Genomic DNA, 25,874 nt, shown 5'->3' with positions numbered 1-25,874 from the left:
AAAGAAAATACTAGAGAAGAAAAAAGGGAAAATTTCTCAACTTTCAGGCCAGCATAACTTTGATATCAAAATATATCAAAGTTATTACAAAAAGGAGAAGTTACAGACTAATGTCTCTAATGAATAATAGAAGGCGGACAGGCATGATGGCTCACACCTATTATCCCAGCACTTTGGGAGGATGAGGCAGGTGGATCACCTGAGGTCAGGAGTTCGAGACCAGCCTGGCCAACATACTGAAAACCTGTCTCTACTTACTAAAAATATAAAAATTAGCTGGGCGTAGGGGCACATGTCTGTAATCCCAGCTACTCGGGAGGCTGAGGCAGGAGAATCGCTTGAACCTGGGAGGTGGAGGTTGCAGTGAGCCATGATGTCGCCACTGCACTCCAGCCTGGGTGACAGAGTGAGATTCCATCTCAAAAAAAAAAAAAGAAAAGTTCTATCCAACTCTATTAGTCAGGAAACCTCTTCAGAGCTCAACTTGTCTGGAAGGCCCCTGACACTAACTCCAGGAGGCCAGAGCTTGGGTCTCAGTTGTACGAACTGGAGCTGGCTACTTAATCTCTTTGTGCCCAATTTTCTTCGTCTGTAACATGAGACCTTGTTACCTAACTCACTGGCTCACAAGCTCAAAACAGAGTGAGAACATTTGAACACATTGCTGGGGGAGTGTAAACTGGATGTATTTTCTGGAAAGTAATTTGGCTAGATATATTCAGAAATATTCAAATCCTGTGAGCTAGTAATTCCATTACTAGAAATGTATTATTGGCACATAATCAGATATACAGACAAAAATACAAGTAAAAAGGTGTTCGTGGCACTGTTATTTTAATAGTAATATTTTTGTAAACATCTTGAAAGTCCAACAATCAGGACATGGCCACCGAAATTATAACACATCTATTCTGATAAATGCAGCCATTATGAATTGCTGTAGCAGAATATTTGGTAACATTGAAAAATGCCCATGACTTTATGTTAAATGAAAAGAAAAAAAGATACCGAACTCTTTGTGTGGTATGGCTCCAATTTTGTTTCATAAACTATATATGTCTATGGACTCAGAAAACAGACTAGTGGGAAATTTACTGAAAATCTTATTGCTGGTGGTATAATTCTATATATAGTTAAAATTGACATTTGAAAAGTTGTCCCAGCATTCTTCATAAGCATGTGTTGCTTTGTTAATAAGAGAATCAAATATTTAAAAAGTAACCCAAATTAAAATTATTTGTGGGAAACCTCTTTGAAAATCATTGTGATACACGTGAGATGTAAGTGCGTTTCTGGGGCATTAGAAGCACAGACAAGGCCGGGCCCAGTGGCTCACGCCTATAATCCCAGCACTTTGGGAGGCCGAGGCGGGCGGATCACGAGGTCAGGAGATCGAGACCATCCTGGCTAACACAGTGAAACCCCGTCTCTACTAAAAATACAAAAAATTAGCCAGGTGAGGTGGCGGGCGCCTGTAGTCCCAGCTACTCGGGAGGCTGAGGCAGGAGAATGGCGTGAACCCCGGGTGGCGGAGCCTGCAGTGAGCCGATATCGAGCCATTGCACTCCAGCCTGGGCGACAGCAAGACTCTGTCTCAAAAAAAAAGAAGCACAGACAGATTCCTGTTTAAATCAATACATTGGACTGCAAGGAAGATAAATGGGTGAGTGGGTGGCCATGCTGGGCACGGCTCCTAAGTCAGGCGCTCTGCCTGCCTGCTCCGCCCCTGCAGCCCAGCAGGGAGAGTCCTGCCAGCCCTAACCCGTTTGTTTTTCTCCTCCCCCTGGATCCACCACCCAGCTCTCCTTCCTCTGGTAGGTATGAACATGAACGAGTCTGTCTGGTCTTGTCTGCTAAGTGAATCATGCCTCAGAAATGGGAAATGGCCTCAAGGCCAGGGCCTGTCTCCATGGAAGAGCTGGGACTAGCCTCAAATGTGACATCAGCGTGAGTGCTGAGGGTTTCGCTGCAGCTTCCAGGCTAGATGGCAGGCGTGGGTGTTGCCATGTTTCTGGGCTTCTGGGCCAGGTCCTGATGGAATGCTAAAGTGATACGACCAGACACAGGTGAGAAGAAGGCTGCTTCTCCTGTGGTATGATTTGAGGGCATCTTTAGGTCTCTCTGGTGCTGACTCACCCTCCTCCCATCCTAAAATCACCATTATAAAAACTCCTTTGCCAGGGAAGACAACTGAAAGGAGTGGACACGGAGGCTCCTGCTGAAATGCACGGGATCACATAAGGCAGCAACATCTCCTAATATTAGCACCGAGGCTCTGGAATCAGTCAAGCTTAGGTTTGGATCCCAACTCCACTACTGCTTGGGGATGTCCCTTGGTGCCGCTGACATCTGTAAATGATGAGAAAAAGCACTTACATATACCAAGCAGATGCCAGGCACAATTCTAAGTGCCCTTCTATTAACTCACAACAACCTTATTAGGAAGTCACTCATAATCACATCCATATTACAGAGGAGGAAATTGAGGCACGGGGTGGTGAATTAACTTGCTCAAGGTCTCACAGGATCAGCACTAGGATGAGTCCACACCCACTGTGGCTTCTATGCTTTTAATGACCATGTTTGGGAATCTTGTTAATATCAGATGGGATAATAATAGAAACCATGACTTATTAGGGGCTTACTCAGTGCCAGGCACTGGACTAAATGCTATATAGGAATTTTCTCATTTGTTCATCCCAGTGCGTGGATGAGGCAAAAACTATTGTTAGGTGCTAACATCACCCTGGCAGGACAGACAACTGTATACAAGGCCCTATGTTAAGGGCTGGGCCTTCAGGAGATTGCTATGGCATAAAGAGTTAAAATGCGTCCATAACAACTGTGATTCATGGTAGAATCATAGCTTGATGGAGCTGGAAGAAAGCTTAAAGGTCATCTGGTTCACACTCATTTTTACTGATGACAAGAACCAGAGAGTGTGTGCGAGGGTGGTGGGAAGGTTTAATCCCACAGGAGTTTTGGGAGAAGATTTAGTGAGATGATAACAGCAGCCAGCACTTACTGAGTTTGGGTGCTGTGTATGCTCGTGTGTTCATCTCATTCAACCCTCTAAACACATGAGGGTGACATTATTATCCCAGTTTCACAGATAGGGAAACTGAGATGTTCAGAAGTGGAGCAAGTACCTTGCCCAGCAGCACACAGCTAGCAAGTGGTGGAGTTAGGATGCTGCAGACTGCATTCCAGAGCTTGGGTGCTGAATTACCATGCTGAATGCCATCCCAGTGATAGAAGGAGGTTAAAAGGCCTGGGAAGAAGCTGGACTAGGTGGACGAGAAAGGCCTTTGGAGACTATGAAGTCTTGTACAGACACAAGTAATTTTTGGAAGGAGGTAAAAGTCCCAAGAGAGGTATAAAGTGGTATAGACCTCAGGGCAAAATCAAGGAAGATGTCCAGGATGAGATGGCGTTTCTTTGGATGTGGATCTGTGCTCCTGGGGTAGGAGTGAGGGCTGTCCAGACTATGTGTGGGATGGTGGTGGGGTTTCCTCCAGCCCTTCCCCATTGGCATGGGATGGCTCAGTAAGTTAGTTAATTGGCCCCTTAGCCCAAGGGAAGTGACCAGGACCACAGAAAACTTTGGGCACCTAAAGCTGGGGTCCTGACTGCAAAGAACATGATGGGTGGGGAGAACTGAGAGGGCACAGAAGGTTGGTAGCAGGTGGGGTGGGGGTGGCCAGACAGCCTGAGTTCAAATCCTGATGTTCTCCCACACTCCGGTTATGAGGCCACAGACAAGCTACTCCACAGCTCTCTGCCTTAGTTTCTTCATCTGAAGAATGGGAATGATAATAATGGTATGTACTTCAGAAGCTTGTGTAAATATAACATGCTCATCTGTGTGAAATGTTTACTGTGATGCCTGGCACAGATATTTCTGTCATTCTAAGCCCAGGATACCGATTGATACCCCTATCCAGAGAAGAATGGGGTTAGAACAAAGCAGACACACGTCTATTTCAACCTACTTTCCTGGTAAACCTAAATCTGGCAGAGATGAATAGCTTCGCAAAATAACACAGACTAGCCACCCCCTCTCCTCCAGCCTTGGTTTTGTTTTTGCCAATCATTAGATTTGCTTTTCAGGGAAAGGCAAGGAGAGTGGGAGGCAGAGAAGGCAGAGGCCAGTGGGCTGCCAGTTTTGTGAAACCGGGCTGATAGACTGTCAGTGGTTTCTGAGTTATCACTCTTATTTCTGACATCATCCTTTTGCAGCTCTGCTGGAATTTCTGAACTCTTGTGAATTAGCCTCCCCAGCCCCTTGTATACCGTGGGTTTACTCTCCATTCTTAGAGGCGGGCACATTCTTGCAGAGAAAACGCAGATGGGGACAAAGTCCTTTCTTGAGCAGGTTAATGGCAAAATAGAAGGATGACTGTCAGGTGGGCAGGAGGGGAGTAAGAGGCAAGAGAAACTAGTATGTACTGAGGCACCCCTTCATAGGACCAGGCTTGGTGAAGAAGCTGGCATGTTCCCATCACACCAGCCCTGCAAGGAAAAGATTTGACTCCATTGTACAGATGTAGAAACTGGCCCAGAGCCACAGCTTGTCCATAGATATGGAAATCCCACCCAGATCTATTCAACACTAAGGGTCACCCTCTTCCTCTATAGTACGTGAAAGGGGTATAAGATTAAAACAAGTGTCTTTACTGGTGCTTTAAAAATAACGTTTTTGCACACACTTTATCTGAGGAACTCCATTGACTCAGAGCTGCAGGCTGGGTTGACCTGACTTGGAAAAAGAACGCTCTGTGGAAGGCATGGCAAATTCTGCTCATAGGCCACTATAATGCCTAGGAAGCAAAGTGGAGGGAAAGGTCAGTCCTGCCTTGTTTCCAGGTGGAAGGCTGCAGTTTGTTGTCATTAGCAAATCAATCTCCATCAGAATATAGCTACTAGTAGTTATGTTTTACTACTGCACATTTGCTCAGTGGCTTTCTGTCTAGGGAGGAGGAAATAGGTCAGAAGCACAAGGAACTATTTCTGGGCCCTGGCCTTTGGGAAAGCAGCCTTGTCCTGTTTACACATCCTCTCTCCAGATTTGCACAACCTGACCACAGAAACGTCACCCTCTAAGCCCAGGTAAACAGGCAACTAAATAGTCTCCAGTCAGCCAATAGCTATTAAGAAACCAAGGGAGCCCAGAAGCCTATACTAAGCAACTTTGATAAACACAGAAGAAAACAGCAGCCCAAACCTCCTGACTTTGGGCTGCTGGAGCAAAGAGGTATTCCCATCTTGAGGTGGAGTCCACACAATGCAAGTTCTGAGCCCCTCTCCAGCACGACCCTTGAGCAGTCACCCCTTGTAGTACCCATCCAGTTACACCACCAAATTGAGGTAGAGAGAGCACAAGGAAGAAGGAAGTCTCTTATTCAGCAATGAGTCTGGATGAATCAGGTCTCCCTTAGAAAACAAAACTGGAAGAAGGGGCCTGTGTCTGGACTTTTTTACATCACCTTCTTCAGAAAGTTGGTTGGGAATAGAATGTAGAATGATTCAGGAACATAATAGGGTAAAAGGCTAAGAGGAGAAGGTTTTTCTAAAGAGCCAGGCACTCCTCCAGGTCAGCTCGTGCCCAGGTAATCAAAGTGTGTTGGCAGGGGAGAGGGAGGGTGGTAGGGAGACGGAGATAGAGATATGGAGAGACGGAGAGAGATAGAAAGGCAGAGAGGAGACAGATAGTATATGAGCTGCATGCTTGTTGTATGGAGCCAGAAAAGGAAGTCATCACGCATCTGAATGTGTCATTGCCAAGTTCCGAGACCAAAAAGCCTGGGTCCCTGTCAAACACTGGATTTTCTTATGACCCTGAAGTCCCCAAATAAACCAGCCAACTTCCCCCACTTCTCTATCAGCTATTTCAGAGATGCGACCAGTAGAATCTTATCTTCAGCCTTTATTGCCAATGTTGTTTTTGTTTATGGTAAGGAGAAAAATAACTCTCGTGTTTCTGTAGGGATCTGCAATAAGTGGGTAAAGCTGAGCTGTAGAATGGAGAGAATTTGAGAAATGACCCACACCTCCACCAATAGCTGCAATGCAAGTGAGGCCTTTACCTCCTAGAATTGGAATGGTGGGGTTCAAATAAAATAATATATGTGAACTTGTTGAGCTGAGCCCTGTCCCTTGGAGCCACGTAAATGCATTTGTTCTTTCTCTATGGTAAATTTTGTCCTTTGGGGAAGGGAGGAAGAGGGAGGAAGTCACTTTCATATTGAGCTTTTTGAGACTGTCCCAGCAGCTTCATCACCTACCATCCACTCCTACCATCCTAATCCAAGGCCTGTCCCCCTATCTACTCTTGCCTTCCAGAGTTTATTCTTCACACAGCAGCCAGAGTGATCTTTTTAAAAAACACATATAGCATCTTGTCACTTCCCTCTTTAAAACCCTTCAAATGCCCCCATCATAGAGTAGACTTAAACCCTTTGCTATGGGTTATTAGGCCCTAACGTGTGTTTCATCCTCTGACTTCATCTCCTATCATTCTTCCTGCGGCCCACTCTGCTGCAGCCACACTGACCTTTCTGTTTCTGAGCCCACCAGACTGTTCCCTCCTCAGGGCTTTTATATTAGCTGACCCCTTTGCCTAGAATACCGTCTGTTCTTGTCACTTGTCATAGAGGTCTTGTCTGATCACCCAAACTAAATGAGTGCCCCCATCATTCTATTTCATTTGCTTCAGAGCAAATGGTAATGATACCAGTTCAACTGATCTTGTCTATCATTTGTTGACTTGTTTGTTCCATTACTGAATGCCTAGTGCTAAGCAGAGCCTGGCACGTAGTCGACCTCTAGTATTCGTTGGATAAATGATCGTTTCAAATCCTAACAACAATCTTGTGATGTCTGTGAGAAAACGGAGGTTCTGCCGGCTCAGGATGAGATTCCTGCTCTGTCTGAACGCGGGACTCGCTTTCCTTCCCAGGATATCTCGCTCCTTCCACCGCGAGCGCAGCTCCCCTTCGCTCCCATCTTTCTCTCACACTTAATCCCTTTCTCCGGGAATGTAAGGCCGTACTTCCAGTCCCTTCTCAGAGCCTGGTGCTGTGGCTCTCAAGCCCTCCCACATTTCGGGAACTCAGAAACACCGCCCTTTTCCTGAAATGGACCCTCCGAGTACGCGCAACCCTTTCCCTAACCCCGGATCAGGGGCAGAAAGAGGACCCGCACCATCTATGGTAAATAGGGTGGTCTCCTTAGCCCACTGGCTTAGCGCCCTCACTCCGCGCCCCCTCCCTAGCTGGAGACCTTCAGGGCCGTGTAGGGGCCAGGAGGAGGTTCCAGGAGTCAAGGGCATTGAGGACGTCCAGGCCCAAACGGGATGGGCCAACTGCGCGCAGCAGAACCTTTCTCCACCGGGCCCGCGTGTGCCTGCCGGTTGGCTTAGGCGGAGACACCCCACTTAGCGTACCGCCCGCTCCCGCCCTCTCCTACCGGCCCTGTCTGCGAAAGCTCGCCTTCCTCCCCGCCCAAGTTCCGGCGCCGCTCTTGCGGGAGCGTTCCGCATCGCCCCGGGGACTCCCACGCGAGGATCTCCGAAGCCGCTGGCAGCGCCTGGCACTTCTGAGCTCGGGGGACGAGAGCCTGCAGGTTTCCTCCAGTCAGGGACGGCGAAGGGCAGAAAGCGCAGGAGGAGGCAGTGTTAGGCCTTAGGCCGGGTGGGCCGGGTCAGGAGAGACGCGCCCATCTTTCGCCATCCGGGGTGCGCGATGTCCTCTCGGGACCCGGCCGGCGACCCGTAGCTCGGGCACGCGCCTGTCGCATCCCGCAGGAAGGAGGGGTCCGGCCTGAGGCCCGGGGCGGCGGCCGCCATGGAGATACCCTCGGTCCAGGGCCGGCGCCTGGGACCTGGCGGGTGGCCCTGATCGCCTTCCTCCCTGCCCGGGCTGGGTCGCGGACGTGCCCTTCGCGGCACTCGGCCTCCTCTGCGTCTCCGCCTTCCCCGGGCCGCACTGCTGCCTGGGCGCGGCGGCGGCGACGGCGCCCTGTTGAATGGGCTGTGAGGGCCCAGGTTTGAAGCGCTGGCGAACGCGGCCTCCGGGGGCGCACGGCAGCAGCAGCGGTGGCGACCAAACGGGTGTTGGAGTTGGCGGCGGCCATGGAGGGCCTGGCTGGCTATGTATACAAGGCGGCCAGCGAGGGCAAGGTGCTGACTCTGGCCGCCTTGCTTCTCAACCGGTCTGAAAGCGACATCCGCTATCTGCTTGGCTATGTCAGCCAGCAGGGAGGGCAGCGCTCCACGCCCCTCATCATCGCAGCCCGCAATGGACACGCAAAGGTGGTACGCTTGCTCTTAGAACATTACCGGGTGCAGACTCAGCAGACTGGCACCGTCCGCTTCGACGGGTAGGTACATCCTAAGCCAGCCTCTCTACGACGCGCGCGGACTCGTTAATTCACGGGCCCTCCCCTCCCTCACCCTCTCTTACCCTCTCTTCATGTAGGTCCTCACTTCTGCCCTTTTTGTACCTCCTCCTGCCCCACTAATGCCCACTTCATCTTCCAGGGCTAATACTCCATCCCATGTTTTGCTGCCCGTCCTCATCAGCCCCTACCCCTCATTCCCTCTGTGGGAAGATAACCACACCCGCGGCCTTGAGATCTAATAGTCGTCTTCTCTACTAGATAGTCTGTGAACAAGCCATTTGGAGGAGGTGGCTGCCTTTCCACGTTTTACTTTTAGTGGAACTAGTGGTGTAACTGATCAGAAATTAAGGAGGTCAGCGGTTAACATTGAAGAACTCCGAAAGAGTTATTTGGGCATCCATTTTTACCCCGTTCAAGTGAGTGGTTCCGTAAAACCTTCAGTGGGCTGCTGGGCGTTAATGTCAAAATAAGCACCTAGAACCAGCAGCAGCTGCAGCCTCATGAGGGATTGTCACGCAGCCAGACATCTCAAGACATGATTCCGATTCATCCACATTGCTCGGTGTAGATATATTGGCTACAAAAATGGCATTGGACCTGATGTGGGAGATGATGCCATTCTTAAATCACATCTTATCCTGTGATGTTGTGGGGAAGCTTGATCATTTACTATTAGTCGAGGTGGGAAGTTTAAAAATGCACATTGTTATGCCTAAGATTTGCCCTTTGAGTTTAATTGTACGAATTTTTGGGTATTTGACCAGAATTGTAGGTTTGACATTATCCTCTTTTCTATACTGGAGGATCATAACATGTTTTACAGATTACAACTGTATAACGATTTTGCTGCGTATGTTTTGGTTGACTTGTGCTAGTACATAAGCTATTTTAGCATTTTTTTTTTCTTTTGAAGTCAGTAGGGTCTGAGCATAAACACATGTATCTTTAGTTTTGGTGATTAGAAACTGCCTGGCTAAAACTCGACTGAAAAAGCATTTCTTCTTTAAGATGACTAGGGAAATGTTCTGTTTCGGTTGATTCTTTTTTAGGTTTAAGCAATAAAAGCTTTTCCTTCTATTTTAGATGAGTGGAAAATATTCATAGCATTACATCTTAATGAAATGGTAGCCCGTGGGCAATGGATTATATCACAGGTATCACCATTATACACATTAAGGAGATTTTTTTTTCATGTTGACCAAAGATGGCAACCTGATTCATGTTTGCTTTTCTTTACTGGCTTCCGTGTCTTCTCTGTAACTCCTTGCATTCCCGCACCTAGAGAGGGAGTGAAGCACAGTGACCTCTGAACCTCCAGTACCATTCCACCTGTATAAGCACATGCAGTCATTGAGATACGAATTTCTGTAATAACAGCTGCTTGGGAATACTGCTGCTGAGGCAATGTGCATGAGGGAAAATAGTGGGGAGAAAAAAGAGTTAAGAATTTCGAAAGGTTTTGCTTATTGCCATCGTTTTCAGTCGTCAAAGAGATGTTTTGAGGTGGCAATTAAAAGAACCTGAAATGACTAGAAATGTAGCATTAAGCCTGTGTAGTGGCTTATCTTGCCCAATGTTCTGTACTGGCCAGAGAAATTAATGAGTTCGGTAAGTAAACATTTATTGAACACCTACTGCGTGCTAGGTTCTGTGGTAGGGATTGGATATGCAGAGATAAATAACATATTCTTCTGTCTTGGAGGATGTCAGTCTGGGTAGGGGGAGAGAAATTAATAACATAAATGAGTATTTGCAGATGCCATGCCATTTAGGGTTGTAGAAATCATTTGGACTACTGAGGGAAAACAGGAAAAGGAAGTGCTCAGTTTTACCTCGGGGGGAATCTAGAAAGGCTTCACAGAGGAGGTGATGTTCGAGCTGTGTTTTAAGGAATAGTAGTAGGACGTGATGAAGAGGGGCAGCAGCTTGGTGCTCTTGCAGTGACTAGTGTTTCAGTGCTGTTGCAAGAAGGGATTCAAGTTGGAGCAATTAAGAAAGAGATTGTGGGAGACTGGAGAGAGCTGGAGACCAGATTTTGATGATCCCTGTATAAAGTACTAAGAGTAAGACTGGTTAAACTGCAATCTCAAATGTTTCCATCATTTAAGATTTCATCTCCTTGATTCTGTATATCAGTTTAGCTTATGGATTGTTACAATTATGAATTTATTAGCTGCCATGTAAAAATAGTTTAGTCTTTATTTATTAAATGCTTATGATGGGCCTAGCCTGTGTCATGTTCTGGAGGAAACGTAAGGTACAGGAAATCTAAGGTTTCTACTTTTGAGAAGCTTACAGATTAATTAATAAAAGAGATATTGAAGTTCCTGGTACTCTCTGTGCATTCACACCTTCTGTGAGATTATTTTGCAGTTTATCCCAGTCATTTTAGCATTTTAGAACCAAAAAAGAGTGTGATGATTTCACTTTCCATTTGTTTCAGACATTGTGAAAATGTTAGCCTGAGTATATTAACAATAGAAAGCTGACTTGACCCTTGGGGGCTGACCTTTGAAAAATACATAGCCAGCACTTGAGACACATGGCCATATAGGGATTAACAGCTGTGTGCTGAAGTAGATTATAGTGTTTCTAATTTTTAGTCATTCACATGCTAGCTTCATAATTTTTGGCCAAATTTTTCACTAACTATCCTGCTGTTTACTTAATAAATATCTTTTCTTTAAATTGTCTGTTATTTGCTTGATAGTTGTCTTTAGAATGTTTTACTTCTTAGCTTCATCCTGTGTAATTATGGGTTTGCTGTGTGTTTTGTGTGTGTGCGTGAGAGAGACATACATTAAAATAAATATTACAAAAGTTTTAAAAAGTCTGTTCTACCTAAAAACGTCTATAATACCTTAGGAAACTAAAGTGGATTCATGATAGAGCCTCGAGGGGAAAGGGACCACCCACCTAGATTAAGCCATGGATATTTGAGTTCTTGTTCACTTTTTTTTTTTTTTTTTTTTGAGAGGGAGTCTCGCTCTGTCGCCCAGGCTAGAGTGCAGTGGTGAGATCTCGGCTCACTGCAAGCTCCGCCTCCTGGGTTCATGCCATTCTCCTGCCTCAGCCTCCCGAGTACCTGGGACTACAGGCGCCCGCAACCACACCTGGCTATTTTTTGTATTTTTAGTAGAGATGGGGGTTTCACCGTGTTCAGCAGAATGGTCTCGATCTCTTGACCTCGTGATCCGCACGCCTCGGCCTCCCGAAGTGCTGGAATTACAGGCGTGAGCCACCGTGCCTGGCCTCTTGTTCACATTTTTAGGAGTAACATTTGAGATTATTTTACTTGTGGCTTGACATGTGAACACCATGTTGATATAGATGAGTGGACAAGAAAAAAAGTCACATGAGTGGGAATGAAAGAAGATCTCGTAGTTGAATAGTGGGAAGCTGTTTGTTAAGAACGTTATAAAAAGGGAACAGAACAAAGGGGAGGTGTCATGTGACCATGGAACATTGCGCTGGCCTGAGTTTTGAGGGTCTGACTGCTCTCTGCCAGAGTTTGTGGAGACCACCTGTCCTTGAAGGGATTTGCTGATGTGGATGGGGAGAATAGGACCTCCGAGAATTTTGAGGCTTTTTGTTGAGTGTTGTTACTTTTAAAGTCAGTGCTAATACTAATACTTCTGATAAATGTTGAGGTAAAGGCATGAGGGGCATGCCAGTATTTGACTTCATTTAGAAAGTCATTGGCAATATATATTTCAGGGAATTACATTTCATTTAATACATGATTTTTAAGGACTTTGGTTAAAATAAAGTGTGGATCATTTATATTTAATGAATTTTTATTTCCCTTTCAAATGGCTTGAACCAGGCATTTCTATTTCAGACTGAACCAGATAATAGATGAGCTCAGCCTTGTGATCAGAAGTGTTATCTCTTATTGTGAAAAGTTTCCATCATCTGATGGATACTATTTGTTTGAAAAGGTGAATATCAGATTATAGTTTCTTGATTTGAAGATGAATACATAATAGAGAACTTGCATTGTAATTTTGGACTGGGCCTAGAAAGATCATTGCTTTATAGTGCTTCTCCTTTAGGAACTTAGTAAATACTGCATTAATTTTATTTTATCTTTAATTTCTGTTAAATGTATTTGGTATTTTGTTTTGAGGCAGTGTAGTCTTACAGTTTTAGCTAGATTTTATAGATGGAGGAATGTCCTAAATGTTAGTATTATAATTCTCTTTAATCTGTTTAATATTTTGATTTAGATGTAGAAATTCTAAATTTACCAAGGCTACTGTTTCTGAAGGACCGGTCTTGTGAAACATTCTGCATTGAATTCTTTTGTCATAGAATATCTTTAAAATTTTTAATTGCCTCAATAGAAATAGGTAATTGGAACCTTTTTTTTTTTTTTTTTGAGACGGTGTCTCGCTCTGTCGCCCAGGCTGGAGTGCAGTGGCCCAATCTCAGCTCACTGCAAGCTCCGCCTTCCGGGTTCACGCCATTCTCCTGCCTCAGCCTCTCCGAGTAGCTGGGACTACAGGCGCCTGCCACCACGCCTGGCTAATTTTTTTTTGTATTTTTAGTAGAGACGGGGTTTCACCGTGGTATCAATCTCCTGACCTCGTGATCTGCCCGCCTCGGCCTCCCAAAGTGCTGGGATTACAAGCGTGAGCCACCGCGCCCGGCCTAATTGGAACTTTTTTGAAGCTCCTGTCAAATGACTGTAGCTCAAGGGAAAAAATGGAAATTATTAGACTATACCAGGAAAAATATTAAACTGACCAAGTAGTTTCCATTATAAAAACCAAGTGAATACTTGTAATTTAATTTTTACTCTTACATCATAGATTCTGAGAAGTTTGAGATCAGAAAAATATTTTAATCACTTTTTGTCTCTTTTCATCTCTAAAATGAGGGTAATGCTTTTCTTATAGGGTTATTGCTAGGGTTAAAGATAATGTGACTGCCTATTTTAATCTAACATTTCTTGAGTTTGAAGTAGTTTAGATTCCTGTTCCGTGGCATATAATAATTACGTGTTTTAAAAACCAGGCCAGTTGCAGTGGCTCACACCTGTAATCCCAGCACTTTGGGAGGCCTAGGTGGGGAGATCATTTGAGCTCAGGAATTTGAGACCATCCTGGGCAACACAGTGAGACCTCATCTCTACCAAAAAAAAAAGAAAGGTAGTATGCAGTCTCAGCTACTCAGGAGGCTGAGGTGGGTGGATTCCTTGAGCCTGGGAGATCTAGGCGGCAGTGAGCAGTGGTTGTGCCACTGCCATGAGCAGTGATTGTGTCACTGTACTTAGCCTGTGCAACAGAGCAAGACCCTGTTTCAAAACAAAACAAATCCAGTGCAAGGAAACATTGTAACTATGTAATTGTCACTATGTATTAACTTTGTATGTTTTGATTATATTAATCAGTTTGGAAATGTTCTTTAAATTGAAACAAATGTTTGAACAATGATGTGTACTATGTTTCCTTACGTTTGATGCATTTTATGGTATTCCAGGTACTTTTGTATTTTTAATCTCATGTAAACTTTTTTTTTTTTTGAGATGGAGTCTCACTCTTGTTGCCCAGGCTAAAGTGCAATGGCGCGATCTTGGCTCACCGCAACCTCTGCCTCCCGGGTTCAAGCAATTCTCTTGCCTCAGCCTCCCAAGTAGCTGAGATTACAGACATGCGCCACCACACCTGGCTAATTTTGTATTTTCGGTAGAGACGGGGTTTCTCCGTGTTGGTCAGGCTGGTCTTGAACTCCTGACCTCAGGTGATCCTTCCACCTCGGCCTCCCAAAGTGTTGTGATTACAGGTGTGAGCCACTGTGCCCAGCTCTCATGTAAACTTTTTAGTTATTTATCTGCATAATAGTCAATATTATAACTATAATAGTATAATAGGGCATAATAATAGTACCTACTTCAGGATTATTGTGAAGATTAAGTGAGATATTTTGCATATTCAGCAGTGAATACAGTGCTTGGCACTGTATTTGATATAAATTACTTGAATTGAAATTACTTGAAATTGAAATTACTTGAAAGTATTTGGTATAAATTACTTGTATTCATTTAAACTGTTTTTCTTTGAAGTCATTTGTGCCTGTTTTTGTTTTTAATTATATCTGTTTTTTTAGTGGAGGTATATCATATCTAGTAAAGTATATGAATCTTGTGTACAATACTGTATGATGAATTTTTAATGTGTTTACATCCATCTAGTCACTTTCTAGATCAATGTGTAGAACATTTTATCACTCTGAAAGTTTCCCTTGTGCCCCTTCTCAGTTTCCTCCCTTTCCTTCCCAGAGGTAATGATTATTTTGACTTCTGATAGGGTCTGGCTATGTCCCACCCAAATCTTATCTTGAATTCCCACGTGTTGTGGGAGGGACCTGGTGGGAGGTAATTGAATCATGGGGGCAGGTCTTTCCCATGCTGTTCTCTTGATAGTAAGTCTCACGGGATCTGATGGTTATAAGGGGGAAATTCCCTGCACAAGCTCTCTTTGCCTGCTGCCATCCATGTAAGATGTGACTTGCTGCTCCTTGCCTTCTGCCATGATTGTGAAGCCTCCCCAGCCATGTGGAACTGTAAGTCCAGTAAACCTTTTTCTTTTGTAAGTTGCCCAATTTCGGGTATGCCTTTATCAGCAGCGTGAAAATGGACTAATACAACTTCTGTCACCACAGATTAGTTTTGCCTGTACTTGAACTTCCTATAAGCAGAATTATGTAGTATGTACTTTTTTTGTCTGGCTTTTTTCACTTAACACAGTGTCTTTGAGATTCATCCATGTACTTGCATGTATCAGTAGTTTCTTTTTTTAATGATGTGTGGTATTCCACTGCATAAATATACTACAGTTTATCCATTTCCTATTAATTAACATTTTGGTTGTTTCCAGTGTTTGACTGTTATGAATAAAACTGCAGTGAACATTTGTGTATATTGTTTGGTGGACATTATCTGGTATATATCAAGGAGTGGAATTGCAGGGTCATCAGGTAGGTGTAAGTTTAACTAACAGATATTGCCAAATAGTTTCCCCAAAGTTCAACAACCAAATTACATTCCTATTTGCAGTTTCCACCAGCATTGAGAATGTCGGTTGCCACATCTTGCTCAACACTTATTATTGCCCTGTCAGTCTTGTTAAATTTAGCTGTTCTGCTAGGTGTGTATATTGGTAAAGTGGTTTTAATTTGAATTTCCCTGTTAAGTAATTATCTTGAGCATCTTTTCATATGCTTATTGGCCATTTGGATATCTTTTGTGAAGTATGCTTGTTCAGTCTTTCTTTTTTTTTTCTTAAATTGAGTAGAGACAGGATCTTGCTGTGTTGTGCAGGCTGGTCTTGAACTCTTGGGTTCAAACAGTCGTCTTCTTAGCCCCCCACAGTGCTGGGATTACAGGTGTGAGCCACTGCACCTGGCCACTTAATCGCTTTGTTTATAATGTTTTTTGATGAATGGAAGTTCTAGTTTTAATGAAATCCAATAAATTCTTTTTCTTTAACAGTTAATGCTTTTTTTTGGTATTCTGTTCAAGAAATTGTGATCAACACTAAATTGATTAAGATAGTCTATGGCTTTTTTTTTATTTTGAGAAGCTTCTCACACTGTAGGTCTATACTGCGTCTCTAATTTTTGTATGTACTGTGAGGTAGGAATCAAGGTTAATTATTTTCCATATAGATTATCTTGTTGCTCCAGAACTATTTATTAAAAAGACCATGTTTTCTACCTGAATTTCACTGGAGCCTTTGTCAGAAATCAAGGGATTCTGTATGTGTGAATCTATTTCTGGAGGTTTTTTTTTTTTTTTTTTTGGTCTGTTGATAATATTATTCTGTCCCCGTGCCAGCACTTATTTTAATTACTGTAGTTTGTCCTCTAACTTTATTTTTCTTGAAGATTATCTTGGTTGTTTGCATTTCCATATTCTTTTTAGAATTGGCCTGTCAGTTCTTTCTTTCTCTCTTTCCCTTCCTCCCTTTCCTTCCTCTCCTTCCCATTGTAGAGAGAGGGTCTTGCACTGTTGCTCAGGCTAGAGTGCAGTGGCCTGATCATGGCTCATTGTAGCCTCGACCTCTTGGACTCACACACAAACACACACACACACACACACACACACACACACACACCACAACCTGCTAGGATTTTCATTTGGTTTATATCGAATCTATAGATCATTTTAGGGGAGAATTGACATCTTAACATTATAGAGTCTTCTGGATCATGAACATGGAATATTTTCCCATTTATTTAGATTTACTTATCTCAGGAGTGTTTTGTAGTTTTCAGTGTAGAAGTCTTGCGCATTTTTCATTAGATTTATTACTATTTATTGGTATTTTCTGATGCTGTTGCAAGTGGTATTTTTTGACAATAAATAAATGTTTATTGAACTTTACATAATCATGACAATAAAAACATAATAAATGAATTTTAAACTGAATTGTTTGCAAAACATATAGTTGGCATCACTGATGTAGTGTCTTATTTTCTTGATTCATTTTTTTTTTTTTTTTTGAGATGGAGTTTTGCTCTTGTCACCCAGGCTGGAGTGCGATGGTGCAATCTCAGCTCACTGCAACCTCTTCCTCCTGGGTTTAAGTGATTCTCCTGCCTCAGCCTCCTGAGTAGCTGGGATTACAAGCATGTGCCACCACTCCTGGCTAATTTTTGTATTATTAGTAGAGACGGGGTTTCACCATGTTGGCCAGGTTGGTCTCGAACTCCTGACCTCCGGTGATCCACCTGCTTTGGCGTCCCAAAGTGCTGGGATTACAGGCATGAGCCACCACACCCGGCCTGATTCATTCTTTAGTTAAAAAAAATCAATTAACAAATGCATTTTTAAAAATAAAAATTTAATTTTAGGAGGCTTCTGATCTTTTTTGAGGTATATCTTACATAGAGTAAAATGCAGAGATCTTAAGTATGCAGTTTGGTGAGTTTTTTCGCTAAATATCCATGTGGCTGCCACCTAGATGAAAATATAGGACATTTCCAGTACCTTCAAGTCTCTTCCCAGCCAGTCCTAGCCTCTTCTCTGTAGGTAACCACTGTTACTGAGAGGGCTTTTGTTTATAAACATTTTGTGTCATTATCTGAAACTGAAGAAGTAATTGCTTAAATTATTATAAAATGAGTATTTTCAGTAGAAGTGATAAAGGGTATTGTTTTTTGTGGTGATGTTAACTGGGGTTAAACCATGATATTTATATGTCTTAGTCTGTTCTGTGGTATTATAACAAAATACCTGACACTGTAATTTATGAACAGAAATTTATTTCTCATATTTCTGGAGGCTGGAATGTTCAAGACGAAGGTGCCAATAGGTTCAGTTGTCTGGTGAGGGCCGCATCATCCAGAGGAGAGGAATGCTGTGTCCTCACATGGTGGAAGGTGAAAAGGCAAGTCAGCGGAACGTTGCTAACACCTCTTTTTTTTTATTTTTATTTTGAGATGAAGTTTTGCTCTGTTGCCCGGGCTGAGTGCAGTGGCACGATGTCGGCTCACTGCAGCCTCTGCCTCCCAGGTTCAAGCGATTCTCTTGCCTCAGGCTCCTGAGTATCTGGGATTATAGGTGTGTGCCACCATGCCTGGCTAATTTCCGTATTTTTGGTAGAGATGGGGTTTCACCATGTTGGCCAGGCTCGTCTTGAACTCCTGACCTCAAGTGATCTGCCCACTTCAGCCTCCCAAAGTACTGGGATTATAGGCATGAGCCACCACGCCAGGCCTAATGCCTCTTGTGTGTGGTCCTTAATCTCATTCACAAGTGGAAGAGCCCTCATGACCTAATCACCTCTTCAAGACATCACATCTTAATGCTGTTCATGTTTGGCAACACCTGAATTTTGGTGGGAACACATTCAAACTATAGCACCAGGAGCATTATTCTCTTTTCCACTTCATGGGGGATATAATTTGACCAGTGTTATAAGGTTATATAGTGAGAAGCTCACTAGTGTGGTTTTTGGTATGTATATTTAATTGCCCTAGTGAATATTGTTTTGATCAACCTTTCTTCTTAACACTTCCAAATGTACTTATTGCTTCTAGCACAGTAGACTATCTCCAGCAAAAATCTACTTATCAGATCTTTTGGTTAGTGGTAAGAAATTTAGAAATTAAGTTTGGGGAAAAATTGACAGTAGAAAGGTGGGAAAGATCGGACTCTAGCAATAGTCTAATTTTGTACGTTAAGTAGTGAATCTAGCACATATCAGATGTTTAGTAAGTGATAAATATGAAGCCACAAGTCCAGTCATGTCAGAGAAGATATCTGCTTGGTTTCTCAAAAGTGCTAATTATTTCCTGCTGTTAGTATTTTTTTCCTATAGTGGTTGATTGAGGAACACACAGACAAGCAGTATATGCACACACCTATACATATATGTTTTTAAAACTTTTAAATTGGAGCATAACGTAACTTAGAGAAAAATGCACTAATTATAAATATATAAAAATTTCACAAAGTGAACATATTTGTTTACTAGAGTCCCCTTTGTGCTTTCTCCTATTCACTACCTCTCCCCAAAAATAACCAGTATCCTCACTTCTAACACTGCAGATAGGTATGTAAATGTAATAATATAATATGTACTGTGTTCATCTGACTTCTTTTTCTCAGCATCAGGTTTATGTTATCTGTTCATATTGTGTATGGAGCAGTAATTACTTCATTCTCATTGCTGTAGTATAGTCAATTAGCTTAGGGGAAACTTGCCTGCTTTATTTTTTTCTTCTTAAAGCAGTGTCTAACACAGCTTTAATGTAGGGTTGGGGTGGCTTTCATAATTGTCAGAAACTGCTTGCTACTTGGAGGCTACTGGGAAGGAGGAACATGCTGTTCTCCTAGGAACCAGTGAATCAACTTGGTGGTGAAGAAGCTACCTCCACACATTTCCTCTGTGCCTTCTGAAATGTATTTACTTTTGCTAGTAGAAAGTTGGTGATTTTTCAGGTTTGTTTTTTAGGGTTATATACTCTAGTAGTAACAGTAATAGCTAGCATATATTGAGCTTTATATTAGGTACAAGTACTATGCAAAGTGCTTTCCTTAAATTACCTGTTTTTATTTTCATGAGAACTGATGTTTTATTAACGTTCTGGAGAGTGAGGTCTTGGTCGGTGAGAGTGAATACATCCCTTAAACATATGTTAGGCTGTGGCCTCCATTATCTAACTGCTTATTCTTTTCATGTGTAGGTATGTCATTGATGGTGCCACTGCTCTTTGGTGTGCAGCTGGAGCAGGACATTTTGAAGTTGTTAAACTTCTAGTCAGCCATGGAGCCAACGTGAACCATACCACAGTAACTAATTCAACCCCCCTGCGGGCAGCATGCTTTGATGGCAGACTGGACATTGTGAAATACTTGGTTGAAAATAATGCCAACATCAGCATTGCCAACAAATATGACAACACCTGCCTAATGATTGCGGCATATAAGGGACACACTGATGTTGTCAGATACCTTTTAGAACAACGTGCTGATCCCAATGCCAAAGCACATTGTGGAGCCACAGCATTGCACTTTGCAGCTGAAGCTGGGCACATAGATATTGTGAAAGAGCTGATAAAATGGCGTGCTGCTATAGTAGTGAATGGCCATGGGATGACGCCATTGAAAGTAGCTGCCGAAAGCTGTAAAGCCGATGTCGTTGAACTGTTACTCTCTCATGCTGATTGCGACCGAAGAAGTCGGATTGAAGCTTTGGAACTCTTGGGTGCCTCCTTTGCAAATGACCGTGAGAACTATGACATCATAAAGACATACCACTATCTATATTTAGCCATGTTAGAGAGGTTTCAAGATGGTGATAACATTCTCGAAAAAGAGGTTCTTCCACCAATCCATGCTTATGGGAATAGAACTGAATGTAGAAATCCTCAGGAACTGGAGTCCATTCGGCAAGACAGAGATGCTCTTCATATGGAAGGCCTTATAGTTCGGGAACGGATTTTAGGTGCTGACAATATTGATGTTTCTCATCCCATCATTTACAGGGGAGCTGTTTATGCAGATAATATGGAATTTGAGCAGTGTATCAAGTTGTGGCTTCACGCCCTGCACCTCAGACAAAAAGGTAACAGGAACACCCACAAGGATCTTCTTCGATTTGCTCAAGTTTTCTCACAAATGATACATTTGAATGAAACTGTGAAGGCCCCAGACATAGAATGTGTTTTGAGATGCAGTGTTTTGGAAATAGAACAAAGTATGAACAGAGTGAAAAATATTTCAGATGCTGATGTCCACAATGCTATGGACAATTATGAATGTAATCTCTATACCTTTCTGTATTTAGTGTGCATCTCTACCAAAACACAGTGCAGCGAAGAAGATCAGTGCAAAATTAACAAGCAGATCTACAACCTGATTCACCTTGATCCCAGAACTCGTGAAGGTTTCACCTTGCTGCATCTGGCTGTTAACTCCAATACTCCAGTTGATGATTTCCACACCAATGACGTCTGCAGCTTTCCAAATGCACTTGTCACAAAGCTCCTGCTGGACTGTGGTGCTGAGGTGAATGCCGTGGACAATGAGGGAAACAGTGCCCTTCATATTATCGTTCAGTACAACAGGCCCATCAGTGATTTTTTGACCTTGCACTCCATCATCATTAGCCTAGTTGAAGCTGGAGCTCACACTGACATGACGAATAAACAGAATAAGACTCCGCTAGACAAAAGTACAACTGGGGTATCTGAAATACTACTTAAAACTCAAATGAAGATGAGTCTCAAGTGCCTGGCTGCCCGAGCAGTTCGGGCTAATGACATTAACTACCAAGACCAGATCCCCAGAACTCTTGAAGAGTTTGTTGGATTTCATTAAGTGACTGGATATGTAAAGTCGTTTAATGTGGTGCTAAAAAGTAAAGGACTTTAATCACAGACAGTAGAATTATGTGTTCATAAATTCTGCTTTTCTTTCCACTACCCTTCCTCCCATCCCATCCTTCCTTAGTTCTGTATTTGTTTTTCTTGCCTCATGATAATTGATTTCAGACAGACTTTAAACAAAGCCACATTGTTTTGGTGTAACTATAAGGTATTTGGATATTGGTCACCTATTTGTCTTTCTTTTTTTTAAAGGAACAGATATAAAATGTTTTGTTCATGTAACAAAGGACATTTATAATTTCAAGTTGATAATGTTTTAAACAGCTGCTTACAAAAGTATTTCTGTTAAGCCTATGTCAGCATGTTATCCATGCAGCAGTTTTGAGGATTTTATGAAGAAAAAGAGCTAAAAAGGAACATTAAAAGGAATGGGATATCCAGGTGTTCTGCACATGCCAAACTGCTGTAGATAGTTTACACTCTCCCATTATTTATACAGAGTGATGCAGCACATTTTAGCATTCCGGAGGATTTTTAAAAAATAGCTGCAGATTAATCTGGAAAATGTGCTAATTTAATAATAGTTACAAATTTATAAAGTTAAATCCATTTGAAATTGTTGCATTATGCTGGGTAGTATATACAAAATGGTTATCATCTTAAACCAACTTTTCAGAGAATCTTGATGGACTCTGCCTTTAGGCTTGAATTCTTCAAAGTCTATTTTAATGAAATTTATCTAAATTGCAGCAGTCTATTTGATTCAGCTCACAGACTTGTAAAAATTATGAATGCTGTTTTCTTATGAAACAAATTGTCACAGTGTAGTTATACATTCTATTTTTGTCCCCTTTTCCCTTTTCCTCCTGTATCTTTTAAAATTTGGAAACAACTTTTCCAGAAGGCATTATTTATGCCTCCCTAATAAGGTATTTTATTTATGACAGATGAAAAGGAACCAGGATATTTTTGAATTTTTTCACTTTCTTAGTCTGTGACAAGAAGTAAAAATATCACTAGTGTGGTATAGGAACTTATGTGTTTTTTATGATGAAAATAATTCTCAATGCCACTTGAAAGGTAATTGTGTCTGAGAGCTGCAAATTTTTCAACCACAAAATGTCACTTATTCCTACAGGTTATACAGAGGTCTTTATGGTTTTTTTGTTTTGTTTTGTTTTAATGGCAACATTGTAACTGTCAAACTAAAAAGGTATTCTGTGATTATCTTTTAAGCATTACAGAAATTCAAGTGAAAGTTATATGCTTATTTCTATTGATGTTAAAAATGATAATGAAAACAAAATTAGCTATATCTGTAATTTTCTCTCTAGTGCCAAATGAATGCCTTAGCTACTCATAGTGCATGGTACTGTAAGTGAAGACCTGTAGCTTTTTTTTTTCTTTAATGAAAAGCATTATAATGATGTAGCAGCATCAGATACAAACTTAAAAAAAAAGTTTCAATTAACATTTTATATATGGATAATGCTTTGTAAAGTATAAGAGAAAGGTTGCAGTTGGATCAGTATAAAACAATGACCAAGCCAAAATCAGCACCTAGGGCCTTAAATAAAATAGAGATACCCCACAAAATGAAGTATTTTGAAGGATGGGAGGGGACAGAATGGGGGACTATCCCCCAAGGATGCAAGATACTTTTTACAGTTGCTATCATTATACTTTGTCTTCTTGCTTCAGTTAGGAAGGTTTTGATGGTAAATTCTGTCATGGTAATAGATATCTATTTTCCTAACTTGAGATTTTACAAGGAAGGTTTTTAGGTTGGCTTAAATGAGGTATTTATTTGAGTGAGCCCTAATTTGAAAATTACCAGACTTGATCCTCCTGGTATGAATCAAGGAAATACTGTACCTTGCTCTTAGCAACTCTCAGTGGCCTGAAAGAGAAAATGCACTTCTTCAAGGTGAGTGAATCATGCTTTTTCCACAGTTCAGATCAGACCCTTTATTTTTCAAACTACAAGGCCTGCTTATTGGACAGTCTAAGGAATAGCTTTGATACTTGGTATTCAGTTGGTTCCATTATTAATGTATATTATTTTAATTTAAACATCAAAACTTAAAATATCAGATAATGTTGCATGTTTTAAAAACACATTTCATCCCTTTGGCTACCCAGGACCAGCACTATTTAAGACACTGCTTATTTATAAAATGAGGATAATGATTATATGTACATATTCAGACATCAAAATTTAATGACATTCTATTTTGAGAAGGGAAGACAATGCTGAAGAAAGTAAAACTGTTGATTGAAATGCTGACAGATTAGATAACGAATTTGAAGACAGTGGAACAAACTATGAACTATGCTAATGGTAATTAGATTTTTTTTTGTTTGTTTAGTATAGTGGTAAATTGTGTAGTATCTTGCTGAGAATCTAATTCTATCTTGTAAAATCAATCCAAATGTGTATTGTGAAACGCCTGTATAAAATCATTTTTGAAATAAGTGATCTACATGCCTGTTTTTTAAAAATGTTTTTGGTAGAATTGTTTGAAAATATGTTTAGCCAGACCCTTCCCCAACTTAATTTTTTTTTTAAAAAAGGAAAATAGGTAAGAAAATGATAGTTCTATATCTCAGCCCTCTGTGAACTCTAGGCTGTCTCCATTTGGCAGCCGCTTTGGTCATTTGATGTTTACTATTGGTATACTTATGCTTTGAATTGTAACTCTTCATTGATGGTATTACAGATTCAACCAAAACTTCTCTGTCCTGTTTAGTAATTGTTATATAAATCTGGATGAGCTAGGGAGGCCCAGGTGGATGTTTTCATTCGCAAATCATGAGAAACTTAAGTGGGTTTTATGCACTTGATAGAGTTGGCAAAATTGAACTATTGAGTTTAAGTTAACTATTTAACTCAAGGAATGGGTGGCAAACCCATCCCCTCAATTGATAAAGAAGGGGGAACATTTTTACATTAGAACTGACACTGACAACATAGCTTTTTCAGTCCACCCTGGTTGCTCTAGTAGCCCACAGCCCAATCACGTTAAGGTTCTTTGCTGTGGGAATTTTAAGTAACCAAACCCCAAAGCAGACCATCTGTAAACTTTGGTCTGCTTGTTTCTGAGAAGGGTTTTATTTCATAATACTAATAGTGGTCTAATAATTGGTAATTGTGAGAACTTAGGTATGATAGCATTGTTTGAAGTAAAATATGATTTGGGGGCAGCAGCTTTCTAAATACCAACTCTGTTTGACAAATGTTTTGAAAATTAAAATTTCAAGTGAGCAACACCCTGTTAAGAGTTTCCACTATAGTTGAGGCAGCTACTTTATGAATAAGACCACTTTGGGTTATTCAAGCAGAAGCATTTCTTTTTTTTTGGAATGGGGTGGGATGAGGAGTGAGTTGCCAGACCTTTGATTACAGTTTACTGGTTTAGAAACAGCCAGTGGCTGAATTAGTGCATAGATGAATGAAAGTATAAAGGACTTGTTTTTTATGGTAGATTTTCTGTAAGAATCTTAAATGTTCCTTTTCAGATTAGTCAGATGTATTGATGCACACATGACTATTCTGTTTTTCTCACTGACTATAACATTAAAAAGGGGTTAAAGAAAACAAAACTCTGCCTTTTGTGCTATAAAATATTTTTAGTCCAGAGGTTTTAAGCTGTGTGTCCATTCCTACTCTGAAAATGCATAGCTTTGTTCTGGATGTCATCTCTTGAAAGTAGAAAACTCCTATGTGTTTATCACATTGCAGGGCTTTCTTATGTATTTTCTGGCAGACTTGCCCAAATCTTTAGATGGGCTGGGTTGTACAGCATGCCCTCCCCCAAATATGGGATCTGAAATAAATACCACACTATTGATAGTGGAGATATATTAATTTTTAAAACTGTAAAGTAAATGTGGTCTGTAGTCTAGGTTTGTGGTGTGTACCTTTGTGTTAATGTGTAGGGAAGAGACAGTGACTTGATGGTTATGGGGAGTGTATCTTGATGTGTGTATAGGGGTAAGTATTGCTAAATTATTAACAGCTTTTATTCAGGGTGAGTCATGTGATGAATGGCCTAATCAGGAAAATGAAGGAGCGAAGATGCAAGCTTGCCAAATGATGAAACGAACAAGATTTTGTATCTATTTTTTATCAGGTGTTGTAAAATTTGTGCATGGCTTTTTGTTGTTGTTGCTTAGTAACTGGTAGAGAAGAAAAGATGAGGAAAGAAACTCAGCTTTCCTCACCAGTCTTTTCAGAGGTACACAGTTGGGGAGTAAAATCTGACTGGCCTAATCGATGGAAAAGACCCTGTCCTTTTCACCCCATCCTGCAGTCCTCCGTGCAGAGGAACTACATTGTTGTATTCTAGTAATTCACTGTGATTTATAACAAACCGGTGATGTCATTCTATTGTGCACTTTTGTCAAACCATTTATGTGACTTTAATAAACATAGTAAACTTGCTGACTGCACCAGAGGTCCATTAGTGATTTATATATTGCATGACATTTTCTATTTGAGTTTGACATGTAGAGTCATTTTTAGTTTCATGGCAATTGACAGTCCTAATAACTCAGCTAATTTGAAACTAACAATCTTGCTGTGTAAAAGGAAAAAATGGTGTTTGTGTTCAGTAAATGTTTGAAAAAAACTA

The 25,874-nt window shown here is 41.6% G+C and overlaps 1 protein-coding gene and 1 long non-coding RNA gene across 5 annotated transcripts; one reads left to right on the top strand and one right to left on the bottom strand.

The window, feature by feature from the left end:
- The first annotated feature begins 7,450 nt into the window (after positions 1 to 7,450).
- Positions 7,451 to 25,874, top strand: FEM1B (fem-1 homolog B). 4 transcript variants are annotated; one of them, XM_058427496.1, is made up of 3 exons: positions 7,451 to 8,379; positions 19,597 to 20,477; positions 20,700 to 25,874. In XM_058427496.1, exons 1-3 carry the CDS (start codon positions 8,132 to 8,134, stop codon positions 21,230 to 21,232), a joined length of 1,662 nt encoding a protein of 553 aa, XP_058283479.1. In that variant the 5' UTR covers positions 7,451 to 8,131; the 3' UTR covers positions 21,233 to 25,874. The 4 variants fall into 4 exon arrangements, with proteins under 4 accessions (XP_058283479.1, XP_032031598.1, XP_058283480.1 ...); XM_058427497.1 differs by lacking the exon at positions 7,451 to 8,379 and adding exons at positions 11,816 to 12,050; positions 12,242 to 12,341 and having other exon boundaries at positions 19,597 to 25,874; XM_032175707.2 differs by having other exon boundaries at positions 7,452 to 8,379; positions 19,597 to 25,874.
- LOC131381150 (uncharacterized) lies at positions 9,104 to 11,802 on the bottom strand. The gene is made up of 2 exons (XR_009209645.1): positions 11,555 to 11,802; positions 9,104 to 9,678 (listed from the first exon to the last, which is right to left on the bottom strand). It is a non-coding gene; the product is annotated as an uncharacterized LOC131381150 (long non-coding RNA).

The sequence above is a fragment of the Hylobates moloch genome, unplaced genomic scaffold (assembly GCF_009828535.3).
Source record: "Hylobates moloch isolate HMO894 unplaced genomic scaffold, HMol_V3 SCAFFOLD_14, whole genome shotgun sequence".
Taxonomy (NCBI): Eukaryota; Metazoa; Chordata; class Mammalia; order Primates; family Hylobatidae; genus Hylobates; species Hylobates moloch.
The sequence above is the reverse complement of the archived record's forward strand: the minus strand, read 5'-3'. Positions and strand labels throughout refer to the sequence as shown.